Source organism: Coregonus clupeaformis, chromosome 29, assembly GCF_020615455.1.
Source record: "Coregonus clupeaformis isolate EN_2021a chromosome 29, ASM2061545v1, whole genome shotgun sequence".
In the NCBI taxonomy this organism is placed as follows: domain Eukaryota; kingdom Metazoa; phylum Chordata; class Actinopteri; order Salmoniformes; family Salmonidae; genus Coregonus; species Coregonus clupeaformis.
Window position 1 is genome coordinate 8,582,668 of NC_059220.1, and position 22,500 is coordinate 8,605,167.

A 22,500-nucleotide genomic window follows, 5' to 3' on the forward strand; every position below is an offset into this window, starting at 1 on the left:
TTCTACTCTATTCTATTCTATTCTACTCTATTATATTCTACTCTGTTCTATTGTATTGTATTCTGTTCTATATTATTCTATTATATTCTGTTATATTCTACTCTATTCTATTCTACTCTATTCTATTCTATGATCAGAAGTTGTGTGTAACGTCACGCAGTATGTGGGGTTTACTGTCAGTATTTCAGATGCCTCACCTGTGCCTGTTGAGATATTACATACAAGTGAAATGCTTTCAGAGGGAGGATATGCCTGATTCTGAAAACAAAGTCTTGTTTGTAATGGCCTTGTGTGCACTGTCACTGTAGTGCTGCCTGAAGTATAGGCTATGGCAGGCTTACTTCTTTCTTTCTATTGATTGTTTAGGGGGTAGATCAGCTTTAATATTGCAGATAGATTGTGGCTTCTATCAATGTAATTGTCTGCATAATTTCCAATCCCCCATATATATATTTTTTTATAAATATATATATTATTTCAAATATATATTTTAAAATATTTTCCTTCTTTATTATTTTCTCTAACCCTACCACCCCTCCCCTAATTGGAGTAAACTAATGGACAACAATACTTAGGCTCTTTTTTTGCTAAGAGTATTATTATATTATTGATCGATTGACTACGACTTTTCAAATCACCCAGAAAACGCAGTCTTGTTTGTAATGGCCTTGTGTGCACTGCCACTGTAGTGCTGCCTGAAGGATAGGCTATGGCAGGCTTATTACATTGGAGAGAATGAGTCCCTCTTCTTAGGATTGCCTACTCATTCATCCCAAAACAGTGAATAAGGAACCTCTTGTGTTGTCTTGTTGTTGTATTCTTTTTTGGAACTAAAGTTAAAGTAATTGATAATTTCATTAAGGTAACTGATGAGATGCATTTAGAGAATTCCTGCAATAGAAGGAGTGGTCATCGAGCTACAAAGAGAAGCACTGTTGTAGTTTGTCCCTAGATAAATGTGTATCAAGGGGGTAAAAAATATTTTAATGTAGTGCAATAAGAATGGATTCTCAGAAATGTGGCAGTTGGTTTCCAGAGCCATTTATTACACGTGGTTGGTGACGTTGATATAAAACACCATATCCTGTTGGCTTAAAACCACACAAAATGTTCACTGCATTTCCTCACTATGTATACTGAATAAAAATATATACTCAACATGCAACAATTTCAACGATTTTACTGAATTAGTTCATATAAGGAAATCAGTCAATTGAAATTAATTCATTAGGCCCTAATCTATGGATTTTACATGACTGGGCAGGAGCTCAACCATGGGGAGGGACAGACAGAAATTACAGACAGAAATACTCCTCAGTTTCATCAGCTGTCCGGGTGGCTGGTCTCAGACGATCCCGCAAGTGAAGAAGCTGGATGTGGCGGTCCTGGGCTAGCGTGGTTACACGTGGTCTGCGGTTATGAGGCCGGTTGGACGTACTGCCAAATTCTCTAAAACGATGTTGGAGGTGGCTTATGGTAGAGAAATGAACATTGAATTCTCTGGCAACAGCTCTGGTGGACATTCTCGCAATCAACATGTCAATTGCATGCTCCCTCAAAACTTGAGACATCTGTGGCATGGTGTTGTGTGACAAAACTGCACATTTTAGAGTGGCCTTTTATTGTGCCCAGCACAAGGTGCACCTGTGTAATGGTCATGCTGTTTAATCAGTTTTAATCAGCTTTAATCAGCTTCTTGATATGGTGGATGGATTATCTTGGCAAAGGAGAAATTCTCACTAATAGGGATGTAAACTAATTTGTGCACAACATTTGAGAGAAATAAGCTTTTTGTGCGTATGAAACATATCTGGGATCTTTTATTTCAGCTCATGAAACATGGGACCAAAACTTTACATGTTGCGTTTATATTTTTGTTCATTATATAAAAATAAGTTATTCTTAGTCACTGTCTTGTTTTCGAGAAGTAGAGCAATGCTACTTGGGGAAGTGTTAAGGTTGTCAGGCATCTCACACTTTGGTTGCCATGGAGCCCAACACTTGCTGCAATGGAGCAATCATTTACATTTTAGTCATTTAGCAGACGCTCTTATCCAGAGCAACTTACAGTTAGTGAGTGCATACATTTTTCATACTGGCCCCCTGTGGGAAACGAACCCACAACCCTGGCGTTGCAAGTGCCATGCTCTACCAACTGAGCTACAGGGGACTCAATCATAGCTATCTATTAGTCTTTGTTATCTGAACTTAATGATCAGCATTAAACACAGTTTATAGGAGTTTGTGTTGTTGTTACTGTAAATAGTTAAATTAACACTAAGTGGTGTAAAATAACTTCAGTGTTAGTGTTAATAACCAGAGTTGAACCAAAACCACGCCCATCTGTCATTATCATATTTCTCAGCATGCTCTATTGCATGTTGATTTTTGGAATCTTTTGTTTCAATATCTATGTTTTTCCATGTACCTTGATTGATTAATTAATCTTATGCTACTCAAATATAAATATACATTTTTCTAAACTGATCCAATCTGTTACTTGGAGTTATTTCACCCACTACTGAAATGGTTGTTCCAGTTCATATGCTTTAGGTAGTCTCATATCTTTGTCTTCCCAACCCTGGCAGTTATTTTGAATGCAGGTTAAAATTCCAAATGTTGGATATCCCTACTCTGATTGAATTCCAGTTGGAATTACACATCACTTTGCAAGCCAGCATAATGTGACTTGCAGGCCTGATGCCAGCATATTATTATAATTATAATGTGACTTGCAGGCCTGATATGGCCTGTAAACCATGAGTAAAACTAGGCCAGGGTTTCCCAAACTCGGTTCTCGGGACCCCAAGGAGGGCACATTTTGTTATTTGCCCTAGCACTACACAGCTGATTCAAATAATCAACTAATCATCAAGTGTTAGGGCAAAAACCAAAACGTGCCCTCCTTGGGGTCCTGAGGACCGAGTCTGGGAAAAGCTGAACTAGGCCCACAAAATAAGTCCTTATGAAATATGTACAGTATTGTCTTAAAGAATTACATTTTAATGATAACACATTCACTTAGGATCTCATTTGGTGAAGGCCACAGGACTGAACATTTATAAATGCACCAACCATGTCTCTGTCACTAGCAAGCACAGTCATGGGTGGTACTGGGAATTCAAAAGGCACCCTGGGAAATATGCAAATAAGGCTCAACACATTATTTCAATAAAATAAGGTGTTGAGTGTGTGTGGTTGTTCAAAGAACCATCCCTTTTAAGGTTCTTCAGAGAACCTCAAATCATTCCCCTATGCCGCTCTGAATAACCTTATTTGGTTCCAACTGGAACCCTTATTTTTAAGAGTGTATCAAAGCCAATCTTCAAATGAGAAATGTTTCTGCTCGCTGAAATGGAAATCTATTCTTGGAAAGAGAACAGATCAATATAGGGAGTCTTTCTGTTGGTGTTCTCTCCCCCCCCTGTTACAAGGGCATCAGGTCATCACCACCATCCCCTGATAGGGGCCATCCCTGAATTGAGAGTCTAGGTTTTCAGCTTGTAACTTGCACCTTCACCTGTGGGAGTTCTGTCCATAGAAATTCTAAATCCATCCCTGAATTGAGAGTCTGTGGTCCCAATTCTCTCCCTACCCCTTCCCCTTGGCCCCAACCCATGGATGTTTGCAGATCTGAAGGGTCAAAAGCAGTGTAGTGATGGAACTCATAGGTCTGCAAACATCAAAGGGTTCTGGGTTAGGGGAAAGTGTACGGAGTGAATTGGGACCGGATGTCAGCTCGTAACCTGCACCTTCATTTGTGGACGTTTTGTCACTCTGATAGTCTGCGGATGTGTGTGTGTGTGTGGCTCGTTACCATAGTTATGAGCCAAACATCTCTGTGTGGTTGTACCACTTCTGCCTATTTTTATGTCTATTCATTGTGTGTGTGTGTGTGTGTGTAGCTCGTTACCATAGTTACTGTGCTATGAAACATCTGTGTGTGGTTGTGCCACTGCTGCCTGATAACCAACTTCCTGCTCTTTGAGAGGATGTTTTCCTGTGCGTCAACTTTAGCTATTTCTAATCTATGTAAAATTTTGAAGCAATCAGTGCCAATAGGCCAGAACACCTGCCATTTGAGTGGAGTGTAATCATCACTACGTAAAGTGCAAGGCTTAGTATTTGTATTAATTCATTTTTGTGAATAAATCATCATCTTTGAGAAAAATGTGATGGTGACTGAACACTACAATGTTATTAAAGGCTATCTGCGGTAGTAAAACTTTTCCCCCTACTCCTGAGTGGCGCAGTGGTCTAAGGCACTGCATCGCAGTTCTAGCTGTGCCACTAGAGATCCTGGTTCGAGTCCAGGCTCTGTTGCAGCCGGCCGCGACTGGGAGACCCATGGGCGGCGCACAATTGGTCCAAGGTAGGGGAGGGTTTGGCCGGCAGGGATGTGGGTTCGTTTCCCACGGGGGACCAGTATAAAAAAAAACATATATGCACTCACTAACTGTAAGTCGCGCTGGATAAGAGCGTCTGCTAAATGACTAAAATGTTTTTAAAAAATGTTGTGTTTGTGTTGAAACCAAACTCTTTACTTAGGCATGCCCAAGCTTGAAGTTGGCATGTGCTAACCTGGTGAACAAACCCTATTCATGTAGGCTACATTTACGGAAGTGACACAAGATGTGGCTCCTCTTTGCTCATCCTTCTTCTTTTCCTGAATTTCTATTCATAATATTTTACCCCCTAATATTTGTTATAACCACCTAATTGGCTACTTCCTAATTGGCTACTTCCTAATTGGCTACTGCATTGCTGACATTCTTCGTCCCTCTGTCACAACCAAGACTGTGTCCCAAATGGCACCCTAGTATGGGCCCTGGTCAAAAGTAGTGCATTACATAGGGAATAGGGTGCCATCTGGGATGTAACCCAAAGCTGGAAAAGGGCCCCCATTTTATGAATGCACAGAAGGTACCCAACTGTACTAGTACAGTATATGGTCATAGATGTAGTTAGCTATATGCTCTCTTGGGTAAATAAATGAAACAAGCTCCAGTAGGCTAATCTTTTTGAGTGTGTACTGTATTACTGTACTGTACTGTATTATACTGTATTATATGGACTGGAATTACGCACATCGTTCAAACCATGATAAAGCAGAAGAGAACATGTGATTCTGGTGCAGCACATGCGGCCTACAAAGTTACAAGTATAGGCTAGCAAATATAATAGGGCCTATTTGTATAATTAGTAGGCTGACGCATAAACCTTTCATAATATTTCACCCTAATGTTATTAGCCTACCTCCTCTTTCTCTCTCTATTGTTGCTTCATTCCTTCCGCGTTTTCAACAGTTAAATGAAATAAGTTTCGTTGTCCTGATCTTCATCATTCTAATGACAGGCTTGAATAATATAGGACTAGAATTAGATGCAGACGGCTTTCACTTCTCTTCACCAAGATTGAATAGTTATTGGTCTGAATAGATCACTGCTATAGCCTACTGCAATCGTGCATTCGCTCTTCTTTCAAACTACCCGTGAGTTCTGTTGGCTGCTGTATTTAACATTCAGCAAACAAGAGCTTGCATTCCTCTTTGAATAGTCTATTGGTATAAGAAATGCAAAAACAAAAAAATCCTTCTAGTCTAGCTTTTCCTGCATGGGACTCCTAGAGCTAAGGAGCGTTTTTTAAGGAGAGGCCAGTGGAGCACAGGTGCGTGTGTATTGCGCAAGAGACAGAGGCTATAAGTTAGAAGCTTATTATGCATAACCCATCATTCATTAGCTAAATATAAGGCTAAAACTGCATTGAATTTAGTACCTGAAAGAGGTAGGCTAGGACATCTATATACTGTATATATACAGTGCATTCGGAAAGTATTCAGACCCCTTGACTTTTTCCACATTTTGTTACGTTACAGCCTTATTCTAAAATGTATGAAATTGTTTTTTTCCCTCATCAATCTACACACAGTACCCCATAATGACCCCAAAAACAGTATTTTTTTATTTGTTGCAAATGTATAAAAAAACTAAAACTGAAATATTACATTTACGTAAGTATTCAGACCCTTTACTCAGTACTTTGTTGAAGCACCTTTGGCAGTGATTACAGCCTTGGGTCTTCTTGGGTATGACGCTACAAGCTTGGCACACCTGTATTTGGGGAGTTTCTCCCATTCTTCTCTGCAGATCCTCTCAAGCTCTGTCAGAAGGATGGGGTGCATTGCTGCACAGCTATTTTCAGGTCTCTCCAGAGCTGTTCAATCGGGTTCAAGTCTGGGCTCTGGCTAGGCCACTCAAGGACATTCAAAGACTTGTACCAAAGCCACTCCTGCGTTGTCTTGGCTGTGTGCTTAGTGTCGTTGTCCTGTTGGAAGGTGAACCTTCGCCCCAGTCTGAGGTCCTGAGCGGTCTGGAGCAGGTTTTCATCAAGGATCTCTCTGTACAGTCGTGGTCAAAAGTTTTGAGAATGACACAAATACTAATTTTCACAAAGTCTGCTGCCTCAGTTTTGATGATGTCAATTTGCATATACTCCAGAATGTCATGAAGAGTGATCAGATGAATTGCAATTAATTGCAAAGTCCCTTTTTGCCATGAAAATGAACTTAATCCCCCAAAAACATTTCCACTGCATTTCAGCCCTGCCACAAAAGGACCAGCTGCCATCATGTCAGTGATTCTCTCGTTAACAAAGGTGAGAGTGTTGTCGAGGACAAGGCTGGAGATCACTCTGTCATGCTGATTGAGTTAGAATAACAGACTGGAAGCTTTAAAAGGAGGGTGGTGCTTGAAATCATTGTTCTTCCTCTGTTAACCATGGTTACCTGCAAGGAAACACATGCCGTCATCATTGCTTTGCACAAAAAAGGGCTTCGCAGGCAAGGATATTGCTGCTAGTAAGATTGCACCTAAATCAACAATTTTTCGGATCATCAAGAACATCAAGGAGAGAGGTTTAATTGTTGTGAAGAAGGCTTCAGGGCGCCCAAGAAAGTCCAGCAAGCGCCAGGACCGTCTCCTAAAGTTGATTCAGCTGCGGGATCGGGGCAACACCAGTGCAGAGCTTGCTCAGGAATGGCAGCAGGCAGGTGTGAGTTCATCTGCACGCACAGTGAGGCGAAGACTTTTGGAGGATGGCCTGGTGTCAAGAAGGGCAGCAAAGAAGCCACTTCTCTTCAGGAAAAACATCAGGGACAGACTGATATTCTGTAAAAGGTACAGGGATTGGACTGCTGAGGACTGGGGTAAAGTCATTTTCTCTAATGAATCCCCTTTCCGATTGTTTGGGGCATCCGGAAAACACCTTGTCCAGAGAAGACAAGGTGAGCGCTACCATCAGTCCTGTGTCATGCCAACAGTAAAGCATCCTGAGACCATTCATGTGTGGGGTTGCTTCTCAGCCAAGGGAGTGGGCTCACTCACAATTTTGCCTAAGAACACAGCCATGAATAAAGAATGGTACCAACACATCCTCCGAGAGCAACTTCTCCCAACCATCCAAGAACAGTTTGGTGACGACCAATGCCTTTTCCAGCATGATGGAGCACCTTGCCATAAGGCAAAAGTTATAACTGGTATAAGTGGTTTGTTGCCTTATGAGCACGGCCCAGAATTGAGAGGAAACATAACTTCCTGTGAATCCTGTCACAAAAAGGATATATCCTGTGGAGAAAGTTTCTACCTTCTGTCAGGCTGTTGGCGGACTCCCCCTCACACCTACCCTGCTGCTAAAATTGTTATTGATTATTGTATTACTACCACTATGCTGCTGTTCATTGATTATTGATTTCCATTACCATTAATATCTTTGTATTTATCCTGCTACTGGTCACTATTACTCCTGTTTACATGTATATATTACCATTAGTATATTACCATCCATATTTATATATTCCTGCTACCTGTGATGAGTGTGATAGAAGGAGTCAGGCGCAGGAGGGTAATCACCGAATGCAGAATTTATTCTGTCGTACACAAATAGCGCTGGATAGCGACAAACGAAACAGGCACAGGGGAAAATCTACCCTGGCAATAACAATGTACGAGTAGCTCCACCGAGCTACACTACTCTCACGAAACAACAATCACCCACAAGGACAAGGGGGGCAGAGGGAACACTTATACATGGACTAATGAGGGGATAAGAACCAGGTGTGTGTAATTGACAAGACAAGACAAATGGAATGATGATGATATATGGAGCGGCAGTAGCTAGTAAGCCGGTGACGACGAACGCCGAAGCCTGCCCGAACAAGGAGGGGAGGCAGCCTCGGAGGAAGTCGTGACACTACCAGTTACTTTTAGCCCTTTTGACATGTTCTGTATATCCGCCTATCACGCCTACACTGACACTCTTGCGCACACAGACACACACACTCACACTCACACACACACACACACAATCAGATTCCAAACTCTCCACCATGGCCAAGACCAAAGAGCTCTCCAAGGATGTCAGGGACAAGATTGTAGACCTACACATGGCTGGAATGGGCTACAAGACCATCGCCAAGCAGCTTGGTGAGAAGGTGACAACAGTTGGTGCGATTATTCGCAAATGGAAGAAACACAAAATAACAGTCAATCTCCCTTGGCCTGGGGCTCCATGCAAGATCTCACCTTGTGGAGTTGCAATGATCATGAGAACGGTGAGGAATCAGCCCAGAACTACACGGGAGGATCTTGTCAATGATCTCAAGGCAGCTGGGACCATAGTCACCAAGAAAACAATTGGTAACACACTACACAGTGAAGGACTGAAATCCTGCAGTGCCCGCAAGATCCCCCTGCTCAAGAAGGCACATATACAGGGCCGTCTGAAGTTTGCCAATGAACATCTGAATGATTCAGAGGAGAACTGGGTGAAAGTGTTGTGGTCAGATGAGACCAAAATCGAGCTCTTTGGCATCAACTCAACTCGCCGTGTTTGGAGGACAAGGAATGCTGCCTATGACCCCAAGAACACCATCCCCACCGTCAAACATGGAGGTGGAAACATTATGCTTTGGGGGTGTTTTTCTGCTAAGGGGACACGACAACTTCACCGCATCAAAGGGACGATGGACGGGGCCATGTACTGTCAAATCTTGGGTGAGAACCTCCTTCCCTCAGCCAGGGCATTGAAAATGGGTCGTGGATGGGTATTCCAGCATGACAATGACCCAAAACAAACGGCCAAGGCAACAAAGGAGTAGCTCAAGAAGAAGCACATTAAGGTCCTGGAGTGGCCTAGCCAGTCTCCAGACCTTAATCCCGTAGAAAATCTGTGGAGGGAGCTGAAGGTTCGAGTTGCCAAACGTCAGCCTCGAAACCTTAATGACTTGGAGAAGATCTGCAAAGAGGAGTGGGACAAAATTATAGACTGGTCAGTGGGCAAACATGCAAAATCAGCAGGGGATCAAATACTTTTTTCCCTCACTGTACATATCTACCTCAATACTCCAGTATCCCTGCACATAGTACATTTACCCTGTAGTGTCTATAGCTTCCTCTCTTATTTCTTATATTTTAATTTATTTTATTGTATTATTATCTATACTTTTTTATATCGAATACTGCACTGTTGGGTAGGGCTTGTGATGAAATAAAAATTGAACTTGAAACCTGAAACTAACGGACCGAATGGTCTCATCTTGATGATGATTTCCGTAATCCTAGTCTTTCACCGACAGACATTTTGTTGGCTGGCCACGGGGCTGTTGGACTACAAGCAGGTATAGTAGCCTACAGCACCATGTGAAGTTATACCAGGATTTATCCTATAGTCTGCCCAGCTTCAGTCTTGGTAATTAATTAGTGCTTCCCGTGTCAACATAAATTCTCTGTCACTTGCCCTTGGGAAACATTTGGCCTCAGACATTGAGACTCTGTGTACCATTTACACACTGAGAGAGGATGCCTACCTTCATCCGAAACACGTTTGTGGGTGGTTAATTAATTAGTATTGAAATTGAACCTTCATAGTGCTTCCCATTTAATTTAATCCTAACATTTAGCAGAACCATTGCGTTAGGTTAGACTAGAGCACCATAGAATCCACCCAGGCCAACAGATCCTCTGCTTTATAAGGAGGGTGAAGGTGACACCCAGTCTCCTCAGATGCTCTCATGTTATCACTGACTTTTACTGCCAGGAGAGACGGCAATGGAGAATGGTGTGCATGACTAGACCAGAATGACCCGGCCCAGATGCTCTCGGTTTCAGAATGACTCGACTGACTGAGACATTGTTGTTTCTGCTTTTATAGCTGGTGATGGTGTGTCTGGTCTGAGGAGGATGTGAAGAAACACTGCCAGTGAACGGTTTGTGGTGGGCATGTCGCGTGTGATCACTACCCTCCTTCACAGGAAGCACAGTGATAGGCATAGAGAGAGAACCCACCAGACCTCATTCTTGTCCCTCACAATCAGCTTAGCACAAACACGTATGCAGTTTGCTCTGAGGATGTGTGAAGTGGCACTGACATGTGTATGTCATATATATTACAACTCAGTTGCCTTTTCTGAACAGGCCTGTCTTCTGTTGCATTAATGTTCATTTATGAGGAAAGTTTTGCAGGCTATAGGCAGGATACGTAGACTCACGTCTCCTCTGTAGCTGTAAGAGAGTGGTGATTATTCTCTGTCTCTAGCCATCAGATTACATCAGTCTGTAAGCTGTTAGCTGTAGATCATAGAGTCTGTGATCTGTGCCCTGAGTGCACCTTCTGGCAGCTGCTGCTGACACTGTCTGGGAGCATCCACTCCCCTCTCTCTCTGTCTCTCTCTCTGTCTCTGTTTCTCTCTCTCTCCCCCCCTCTGTCTCTCTGTCTCTCTCTCTCTCTGTCTCTGTTTCTCTCCCCCCCTCCCTCTCTGTCTCTCTCTCTGTCTCTCTCTCTGTCTCTGTTTCTCTCTCTCTCTCCCCCCTCTGTCTCTCTGTCTCTCTCTGTCTCTGTTTCTCTCTCCCCCCCTCTGTCTCTCTGTCTCTGTTTCTCTCCCCCCCCCCCTCTCTGTCTCTCTCTCAATTCAATTGTCAATTTAAAGGCTTTATTGGCATGGGAAACATATGTTAACATTGCCAAACAAGTGAAGTAGATAGTAAACAAAAGTGAAATAAACAATAAATATTAATAGTAAACGTTACATTCAGAAGTTCCAAAAGAATACAGACATTTCAAATGTCATATTATGTATATATATACAGTGTTGTAACAATGTGCAAATAGTTAAAGTACAAAAGGGAAAATAAATAAACATAAATATGGGTTGTATTTACAATGGTGTTTGTTCTTCACTGGTTGCCCTTTTCTTGTGGCAACAGGTCACACATTTTGCTGCTGTGATAGCACACTGTGGTTTTTCTTGGTTGGTGAGCGGACCCCAGACCTCACAACCATAAAGGGCAATGGGTTCTATAACTGATTCAAGTATTTTTAGCTAGATCCTAATTGATATGTCAAATTTTATGTTCCTTTTGATGGCATAGAAGGCCCTTCTTGCCTTGTCTCTCAGATCGTTCACAACTTTGTGGAAGTTACCTGTGGCGCTGATGTTTAGGCCGAGGTATGTATCGTTTTTTGTGTGCTCTAGGGCAACGGTGTCTAGATGGAATTTGTATTTGTGGTCCTGGCAACTGGACCTTTTTTGGAACACCATTATTATTACTGTTCTGTGAGCTCGCAATGAGTCGTCAAGCCACGGAGCAGGAGTGGTGGACCGAGCCGGCCGGGAGGATAGGGGACATAGAGAGTCAAAAGATGCAGAAAGGGAGGAGAGGAGGGTTGAGGAGGCAGAATCAGGAGATTGGAGAGAAAAGGATTGAGCAGAGGGAAGAGATGATAGGATGGAAGAGGAGAGAGTAGCGGGAGAGAGAGAGCGAAGGTTGCGACGGCACATTACCATCTGAGTAGGGGCAGAGTGAGTAGTGTTGGAGGAGAGCGAGAGAGAAAAGGATACAAAGTAGTGGTCGGAGACTTGGAGGGGAGTTGCAGTGAGATTAGTAGAAGAACAGCATCTAGTAAAGATGAGGTCAAGCGTATTGCCTGCCTTGTGAGTAGGGGGAGACGGTGAGAGGGTGAGGTCAAAAGAGGAGAGGAGTGGAAAGAAGGAGGCAGAGAGAAATGAGTCAAAGGTAGACGTAAGGAGGTTAAAGTCACCCAGAACTGTGAGGGGTGAGCCATCCTCAGGAAAGGAACTTATCAAGGCGTCAAGCTCATTAATGAACTCTCCAAGGGAACCTGGAGGGCGATAAATGATAAGGATGTTAAGCTTGAATGGGCTAGTGACTGTGACAGCATGGAATTCAAATGAGGAGATAGACAGATGGGTCAGGGGAGAAAGAGAGAATGTCGACTTGGGAGAGATGAGGATTCCTGTGCCACCGCCCCGCTGACCAGATGCTCTCGGGGTATGCGAGAACACATGGTCAGACGAGGAGAGAGCAGTAGGAGTAGCAGTGTTTTCAGTGGTAATCCATGTTTCCGTCAGCGCAAAGAAGTCGAGGGACTGGAGGGTAGCATAGGCTGAGATTAACTCTGCCTTGTTGGCCGCAGAACGGCAGTTCCAGAGGCTGCCAGAGACCTGGAACTCCACGTGGGTCGTGCGTGCAGGGACCACCAGGTTAGAGAGGCAGCAGCCACGCGGTGTGAGGCGTTTGTATGGCCTGTGCGGAGAGGAGAGAACAGGGATAGACAGACACATAGTTGACAGGCTACAGAAAATGGCTACAATAATGCAAAGGAGATCGGAATGAAATTAACTAAACATCTGGGGAAACGAGGCCTCCCTCACTAACCATTCACTGAAACACTCAAATACAACTCTTCCAACTTCCAATGTAGAAAGTATAATTGCTGTAATCTACAGTAGTTCAATGTTTCCAGGAATAGACCAACTTAGTTTATTCAGCTAGCTAACTTGGTACAGTTTTCTTCTGTGAAAACTGCCCAGGGCACCGTATCCTATGACGCCATAGCTAACTAGCATGCTAGCATCCAATAACACACGGTTTAGCACCAATACTTGGTTACAACAAACTACCAATGGATCATTCATGTCCGTGTCTAGTTCCTTTCATAACGCAGAAGTAATTAAACGTTGGCTAGCTACACAAGTGGACTACACATCTCGAATGTTCAGAAAGTGAAGCTTACGTTGTAAAATTCTCATTGACTAAAATGATACAGTACTGCTAGCTGGTAATGTTGGCTAGCTAGCAGTGGCTGCAGTGTTGACTGTTTGAAAATGTAGCTGGCTAGCTAACCTCGATAGTTTCTCTATACTACACCTTTGTCTTTGATACCAAGACAACTATGTAGCTAGCTAACTTTACACTAATCAAATCGTTCCGTTGAAATGTATTTAGTTGCTACAGTACTGCTAGCTGGTATAGTTGGCCAGCTAGCAGTGGCTGCGGTGTTGCTACCCGCTAGCTAGCTAGCTTTAATGGTCCAGGTAGTGGGTTAGCTAGCTAGCCTCGTGCTTCACCGGGCTCATTCGAATACACTACAATACTTACCTACAATAACTACCTGCATAAACTACCTACAATACCTAACTACAATACCTACCTACAATCTAAATGCATGGTTTAAGCTTTACTCTACACATATAAAGAAGAAGCCAAGCTTAACTCCCCGCCTAAGAGGATGGCAATTTGAATGCACAGAGATACCGTGACAAGATCCTGAGGCCCATTGTCATGCCATTAATCCGCCGCCATCACCTCATGTTTCAGAATGATAATGCACAGCCCCATGTCGCAAGGATCTGTATACAATTCCTGAACATTTCCCAGTTCTTCCATAGCCTGCATACTCACCAGCCATGTCACCCATTGAGCATGTTTGGGATGCTCTGGATCGACGTGCACGACAGTGTGTTCTAGTTCCCACCAATATCCAGAAACGTTGCACAGCCATTGAAGAGGAGTGGGACAAACATTCCATAGGCCACAATCAACAGCCTGATCAACTCTATGTGAAGGAGATGTGTCACGCTGCATGAGACAAATGGTGTTCACACTAGATACTGACTGGTTTTCTGATCCACGCCCCTACCTTTTTTTTTAAAGGTATCTGTGACCAACAGAATTATGTCTGTATTGTCAGTCATGTGAAATCCATAGATTAGTTCCTAATGAATTTATTTCAATTGACTGATTTCCTTATATGAACTGTAACTCAGTAAAATCTTTGAAATTGTTGCATGTTTATATTTTTGTTCAGTGTAGCTTAGATTGGATCTCCTGAAGAAGCTCTCCCTTTCCTTTTCTTTCTCTGCCACCAAATGTTTGCTGTTAGTCACCACACAGAGTATGATAACTTCCATCCGCGTTACCAGGTTGTTAGCTAGCTAGTTGATGCTGTAACATGACTGAACAAGGTAAGCGTCTCGTGAGTAGTTTTTGAACGGCACGTGACATGTTTTATGAACGCGAAATGCGGTCTCGCCAATACGCAATAGAAAGGAAGAAACCGGTGCGCCGGTAATATGAGTCACAACATTTGAACAGTTTGAGCAAAAACAAGCTGTTTTCCCTGTAGTATTTGTGCATGATGGTCATGAATCTGCACTCAGTGTATTCTCTGTGGCACTCAGAGGCTACAACACAGCGAAGTATTCATTACAACAATTATTATCTGGGTGATTTGTTTTCTAGGGGCACTAGTGCTCCCAAATAGAATTCCAGGTAGCACAGCAAAATATGTAGGATCACATGCGACCAGAATGGTAGCACTGGAGAGTCCTGGTATACCCAGTAAATGTAGTCATGGTTTAGAATAGGCCTATACAGTATAACCCAATTGATTCCCCTGAAAGGAGACAATACTGTATCATAACAACTCCTTCCTCTCTGAGTTCAGGGCAGGACAGCTCCTGAATACACTAGATGAGTGCACTGTGTATTCAGGGAGACTGTATGAGGTTTCCCCTCAATACCAGCAACATACTTTAGCTATATCTGTCCTTTTACCTTTTTGAAATAATAAAACCATATTTTTTTTTTTACTGCCTGACTAACAGGGTCCAGTACAGTAGTGGTGGTATGATGACACGCTCCAGTGTATTAATAGCTTGTAAGAAAAGGCTTTTAGAAGAATAGCTGCTGTGGTCCTGAAATAATAAAGGGCTTTCTGTGCTGGATATGACAAGCTATCAAATACTAGATGACATTAATGCTATTGTTTTATTCAGGAAAGGGGTGTTGTACTAGCCTGGTACCAGATATAGTTGTGCTGTCTTGCTAACTCGTAGGATGAGCAAGTTATGTTAGTTGATTTGGACTCACATTGGAATTACATTGTTAACCATTTAGGATGGATTACTGTAAGTATAGTTATGGAATAGTTTAGGTAGTCTAGACAGCACACTACATCCCACTACCACTTTCACACTCCATTCCCCCAGGGGGCAGCAGCGACCTTGTCCAGGTGTTGAGCCTGGTTGATAAGCACATCAGGTGCTGACAATTAAGGGGATCGTCAGTCAGAGTCACAGCTGGCAGGCTACGGGTTTTGTTTGGTGGCCATGAGGCCTTTTGTTTGAGCATGCCTTTTTGTATTTTTCCTTTTTGTACATATTTATTTAGTCACCAATTGAACAAATAATAATCCTCGGACTGGCTGACCAAGAGGTCAAGACGGAGCTGGCCCTGGACTTAAGGTAAGGTATCTGTCTGCTGGGTACGTACAGTGTCATCAGAAAGTATTTACACCCCTTGACTTTTTCCACGTTTTGTTGTGTTACAAAGTGGCACCTAGGCGCATACGCTGATTTCTCACATAGATGCACATCTTTAAATCAGGTTACAGAACAGTTAACTACGACTAAGACCCCTAGATTTAGCGAGTGCAACAATATTAGACGGCCAGTTAATCGTTTTCCTAACAGTATTTTAGCAGTGTCTTGGGGGTGTTTTAATACAGACACGTACATGTTCCATCCAATCTATAGTAATGCACACAGTCCATAGTATTGTGAAGCCACTGTATAAAGACAAGTTAAAATCGAATCGAATCAAATTTTATTTGTCACATGCGCCGAATACAACAGGTGTAGACCTTACAGTGAAATGCTTACTTACAAGCCCTTAACCAACAATGCAGATTTAAGAAAGAATACCGAAAAAAAATCACACAAAAAAACAATATCAAATAATACTAAATAAAAGTAACAAATCATTAAAGAGCAGCAGTAATAAGAACAATAGCGAGGCTATATACAGGGGGTACCGGTACCGAGTCAATGTGTGGGGGCACCGGTTAGTCCAGGTAATAATGAGGCTATATACAGGGGGTACCGGTACCGAGTCAATGTGTGGGGGCACCGGTTAGTCCAGGTAATAATGAGGCTATATACAGGGGGTACCGGTACCGAGTCAATGTGTGGGGGCACCGGTCAGTCCAGGTAATAATGAGGCTATATACAGGGGGTACCGGTACCGAGTCAATGTGTGGGGGCACCGGTTAGTCCAGGTAATAATGAGGCTATATACAGGGGGTACCGGTACCGAGTCAATGTGTGGGGGCACCGGTTAGTCCAGGTAATTGAGGTAATATATATGTACATGTAGGTAGAGTTATTAAAGTGACTATGCATAGATAATAAACAGAGAGCAGCAGCAGCGTAAAAAGGGCAATGCAAATAGTCTGGGTAGCCATTTGATTAGATGTTCAGGAGTCTAATGGCTTGGGGGTAGAAGCTGTTTAGAAGCCTCTTGGACCTAAACTTGGCGCTTCGGTACCGCTTGCCGTGCGGGAGCAGAGAGAACAGTCTATGACTAGGGTGGCTGGAGTCTTTGGCAATTTTTAGGGCCTTCCTCTGACACTGCCTGGTATAGAGGTCCTGGATGGCAGGAAGCTTGGCCCCAGTGATGTACTGGGCCGTACGCACTACCCTCTGTAGTGCCTTGCGGTCGGAGGCCGAGCAGTTGCCATACCAGGCAGTGATGCAACCTGTCAGGATGCTCTCGATGGTGCAGCTGTAGAACCTTTTAAGGATCTGAGGACCCATGCCAAATCTTTTCAGTATCCTTAGCTATCAAATACCTCTACTATATTCAATCAATTCAAACTTTATTGTTCTCTTAGGGAAAGTCATTGTGGAATCAGTACTGCTGGATCACAATGTAATGTAATGGATCACAAGAATATTAGATAATGTGAAAGTTTGATAATAAATTATTAGTCTGAACTTGTGATCCGTGACTTGATAATAAAATATGATCAGACAGCAATCAAAACAGTCGATATGACCAAAAAGCAGAGGACTCCCAATGTACACTCATTTAGAGGTTTACAACAGAAACAATTCATTTAGAGGTTCACAATAGAGACAATTCATTTAGAGGTTCACAACAGAGACAATTCATTTAGAGGTTCACAACAGAGACAATTCATTTAGAGGTTTACAACAGAGACAATTCATTGTCACGTTCGTTGAGTACAGGATTGGACCAAGGTGCAGCATACATGTTTATTCACTAAGTTCACACACGACAAAACAACAAAAGCAACGTAACGTGAAGCTCACAATGGCTACACACAAACAAGCCAAACAAGAGTCAAGATCCCACAACATAGGTAGGCAAAATGGCTACCTAAGTATGATCCCCAGTCAGAGACAACGATCGACAGCTGCCTCTGATTGGGAACCACACCAGGCCAACATAGAAATACACCACATAGATTTACACATAGAAATTCACACCCTGACCAAACCAATGAGAAACAACCGGCATTTAAAGGTCAGGGCGTGACATTCATTTAGAGGTTTATTCTGTTGTCCCATGCTGGGGATATTGTAGCATGTTGTTGATACTATTCTGTTGAACCATGCTGGGGTATTGTAGCATGTTGTTGATACTATTCTGTTGAACCATGCTGGGGTATTGTAGCATGTTGTTGATACTATTCTGTTGAACCATGCTGGGGTATTGTAGCATGTTGTTGATACTATTCTGTTGAACCATGCTGGGGTATTGTAGCATGTTCTGGTCTTTGTTGGAGGGAAATAATCAAATTCAATCTTAGAAGACTTTAGACAAACACACCCACACAAACACACACACACATACTCACAAGCACGCACAAGCACACACATTCAGTACACACACACACACACACACACACACACACCCTCCCACTACACACACACACACCCTCCTGCACGCACACACACCCTCCTGCACGCACACACACACACACACACACACACACACACACACACACACACACACACACACACACACACACACACACACTACACATCCTCCCACTACACACACATACACACACCCTCCCTCCCTGCTTAAATGGGGGGTAATGCAGCCAAGGCAGCCTGTGACATCACTGCCTCCCTCATGCTGATTGGTTGAGCAGTGCTCCAGGCTGATCCCTCTGTCTGGGACGATGCTGCTGCTAGAGGGAGGCGGAGCTACTGGGAGGCAGGGAGGCGGGGCTACTAGGAGGCAGGGAGGCTAGCAGTGTAGCAGGGGCTGGGCTGTGCACACATCACACATGACATCACACATTGCATCACACAACACACACATGGCTCCTGTCCTCTGGATCATGGGAGAATAACAGGAAGAGGAGGGAAGGATGGGATGATGGGAAATATTGTAAATATCTGTCTCTATTAGAGGGGTTTCCACTGCCTGCACTGGTGTGTGTGTGTGTGTGTGGTCGGTGTGTGTGTGTCAAGGGAGTAGGAAGGGATTGAGGCTGCATTCCTGCAGCTGGCAGGCAGCTAACCTCCAGCAGCTCAGCTCTGTGTTGTCACTGGGAAACAAGCGACCAACCAGGCTGAGGCAGCCCAGACAGACAGACAGACAGACAGACAGACAGACTGTCAGACAGACAGACAGACAGAGGCTCACAACAAGCTCACAATGTGAAGGACATAGGGAGGGAGGTGATGAGCCTGTGAGTGGAGAATGGCTCACTATAAGGATGTAGCTGTCAAAAAGACCTCTTCTCTTAACTTGGTGACGGGATTCTTTCAGTATCTCCGTGGTAAGTAGGCCGGCAGCAGCGTTTTATATAGATCATCGTCTCTCACTGCATCCCCATCCTCTCATCCTTAGTGGAGGATTTAGTTAGTGCCGATAGAAAAATAACAAGGAATGTGGCTTGGATTGTGGCTTATATGTAGGTGAACTAGACGCATGAGCCAGATGCATGATAGTGTGTTAGCCTGGCCCTGTTCTCCTGCAGCAAGTGAACAGTGAGTATATTTCAAGTGCGAATGTTTAAAAATGGCCACTGTGTGTGTCCAGTATTGTTCAACCTACCGGCGTACATGTCACTCTATCTATGTCACATGTCACTGTATCTATCTATGTCACCGACAGAAGTAGGATCCACACAATCAGATGTTTTGTTTTGTGCGAAAACAGAAAGGCATTATGCATCAGACACAGAGTCTGTCTGCATATATTATCCCCCCTCCATAAAGGGGTTAGTGGGGGTGACCTGAAAGGCCACGCATGTCCTAATTGGTGGATTGTGCACTGAGCAGTGAGTCTGCAAGAATAGAAATCTCCTCTGGTCGTACTCAGATCTACTTATGACCTCATTGTGAAGGAAGGAAGGAAGGAAGGAAAGAAGGAAGGAAGGAAGGAAGGAAGGAAGGCAGCTCCTGTCGATTTCTATTGCTTATAAGAGAAATGACAGTATTATTGTGAAGTTTGAGTGCATCGCTGGTCATTAGGTTTCTCCACACGTCCCGTTCTTGATCTGTTAGGTCTTGAACTACACTGAGTGTCCAAAACATTAAGAACACCTTCCTAATATTGAGTTGCACCCCCTTTTGCCCTCAGAACAGCCTCAATTCGAAGGGGCATGGACTCTACAAGGTGTTGAAACTGTTCCACAGGGATGCTGGCCCATGTTGACTCCAATGCTTCCCACAGTTGTGTCAAGTTGGCTGGATGTCCTTTGGGTGGTGGACCATTCTTGATACACACGGGAAACGGTTGAACGTGAAAAACCCAGCAGTGTTGCAATTCTTGAACCTGTCTCCTCCACTTCATCTACACCGATTGAAGTGGATTTAACCGGTGACATCAATAAGGGATCATAGCTTTCACCTGGATTCACCTGGTTAGTCTATGTCATGGAAAGAGCAGGTGTTCCTAAAGTTTTGTCCAGTCAGAGTATAGTTGTGTTGCAGAATGCTCCACTGCATCTTTTCCTCCCTTCCTCTCTTCTTCCCTTCCTCTCTTCCTCCATTCATCTCTTTCTCTCTTCCTCTGTCCCATAACCCTGCCTACCTTTGATAAAGTGAGGTCTGGGGCTGGGGAGTGAGGTCTCGGGCTGGGGAGATCAGAGGTCTGGGGCTGGGGAGATCAGAGGTCTGGGGCTGGGGAGGTCAGACGTCTGGGGCTGGGGAGATCAGAGGTTTGGGGCTGGGGAGGTCAGAGGTCTGGGGCTGGGGAGGTCAGAGGTCTGGGGCTGGGGAGATCAGAGGTCTGCTATTGTAAAAAGGATGGACACTACTCACTACTCAATGAAATATTCACACGGTTTGTGAATGCACTTACTTTAACAGGCTACATGAAGCATTGGGAATAGAGAATATACTGTAGTATGAAATAGTGGAGGCAGCAATGGGTGTAAGCAGACTAAGCAGTGTCTTGACAATGTTCTGTGACATCATGACAATGTTCTGTGACATCATGACAATATTCTGTGACATCATGACAATGTTCTGTGATGTCATGACAATGTTCTGTGACGTCATGACAATGTTCTGTGACGTCATGACAATGTTCTGTGACGTCATGACAATGTTCTGTGACATCATGATAATGTTCTGTACCACTTTTCTTACAGATGAGCAAGAAGCAGTACAGAAGAGGACTTTTACAAAATGGATCAATTCCCACTTGACAAAGGTAAGAGGGTATGACTTTTATTTTTCTCCTTGTGCTTCTCTCACAACACTTGATAAGACATGTGAGTCTATGGTGGGCTATTATGACACCCACAGCTTCCATTTCCATATAGGAGCTGAGCTTATGCGATAATGTTATTACAACGGTATAGTCACTGAGATACAACAATTTTATCACTATGATAATATTGCTATCCTGAATATTATCCTGTTCTACAGTGCTATGAAAAAGTATTTGCCCTCTTTCTAATTTTCTCTACTTTTGCATATTTGTGATACTGAATGTTATCAGATCTTCAACCAAAACCTAATATTAGATAAAGGGAACATAAGTGAACAAATAACACAACAATTACATATTTATTTCGTAAACAGAGTTATGCAACACCCAATTCCCCTGTGTGAAAATGTAATTGCCCCCTTACACTCTATAACTGGTTGTGCCACCTTTAGCTGCAATGACTCCAACCAAATGCTTCCTGTAGTTGTTGATCAGTCTCTCACGTTGCTGTGGAGGAATTTTGGCCCACTCTTCCATGCAGAACTGCTTTAACTCAGTGAAGTGTGGGTTTTCAAGCATGAACTGCTCGTTTCAAGTCCTGCCACAATATCTCAGTTGGGATTAGGTCTGGACTTTGACTAGGCCATTCCAAAACTTCCAATTTGTTGCTTTTTAGCCATTTTCATGTAGACTTGATTGTGTGTTTTGGATCATTGTCTTGCTGCATGACCCAGCTGCGCTTCAGCTTCAGCTCACAGACGGATGGTCTGATATTCTCCTGTAGAATTTTCTGATACAGAGCAGAATTCATGGTTCCTTCTATTAAGGCAAGTCGTCCAGGTCCTGAGGCAGCAAAGCATCCCCAAACCATCACACCACCACCACCATGCTTGACCTTTGGTATGATGTTCTTACTGTGGAATGCAGTGTTTGGTTTTCGCCAGGCATAATGGGACCCATCTCGTCCAAAAAGTTGACTCAAGTTTGCCAAAAAGCACCTGGATGATCATCAAGACTCTTGGAAGAACGTTCTATGGACAGATGATTCAAAAGTATAACTGGCAAAAACCAAACTCTGCATTCCACAATAAGAACATCATACCAAAGGTCAAGCATGGTGGTGGTGGTGTGATGGTTTGGGGATGCTTTGCTGCCTCAGGACCTGGACGACTTGCCTTAATAGAAGGAACCATGAATTCTGCTCTGTATCAGAAAATTCTACAGGAGAATATCAGACCATCCGTCTGTGAGCTGAAGCTGAAGCACAGCTGGGTCATGCAGCAAGACAATGATCCAAAACACACAATCAAGTCTACATGACAATTGCTAAAAAGCAACAAATTGGAAGTTTTGGAATGGCCTAGTCAAAGTCCAGACCTAATCCCAATTGAGATGTTGTGGCAGGACTTGAACGAGCAGTTCATGCTTGAAAACCCACACGTCACTGAGTTAAAGCAGTTCTGCATGGAAGAGTGGGCCAAAATTCCTCCACAGCGACGTGAGAGACTGATCAACAACTACAGGAAGCATTTGGTTGGAGTCATTGCAGCTAAAGGTGGCACAACCAGTTATTGAGTGTAAGGGGGCAATACATTTTTCACACAGGGGAATTGGGTGTTGCATAACTTTGTTTATGAAATAAATTAAATAAATATGTAATTGT

At 43.4% G+C, this 22,500-nt stretch overlaps 1 protein-coding gene across 1 annotated transcript in view; it reads left to right on the plus strand.

The window, feature by feature from the left end:
* Positions 1 to 22,500, plus strand: part of LOC121544644 (nesprin-1) — a 169,297-nt gene that overhangs the window by 912 nt on the left and 145,885 nt on the right. Inside the window, exon 2 of the mRNA XM_041854654.2 lies at positions 20,776 to 20,837. Coding sequence (XP_041710588.2) covers positions 20,776 to 20,837 — 62 coding nt within the window. The remainder of the gene's footprint in view (positions 1 to 20,775; positions 20,838 to 22,500) is intronic.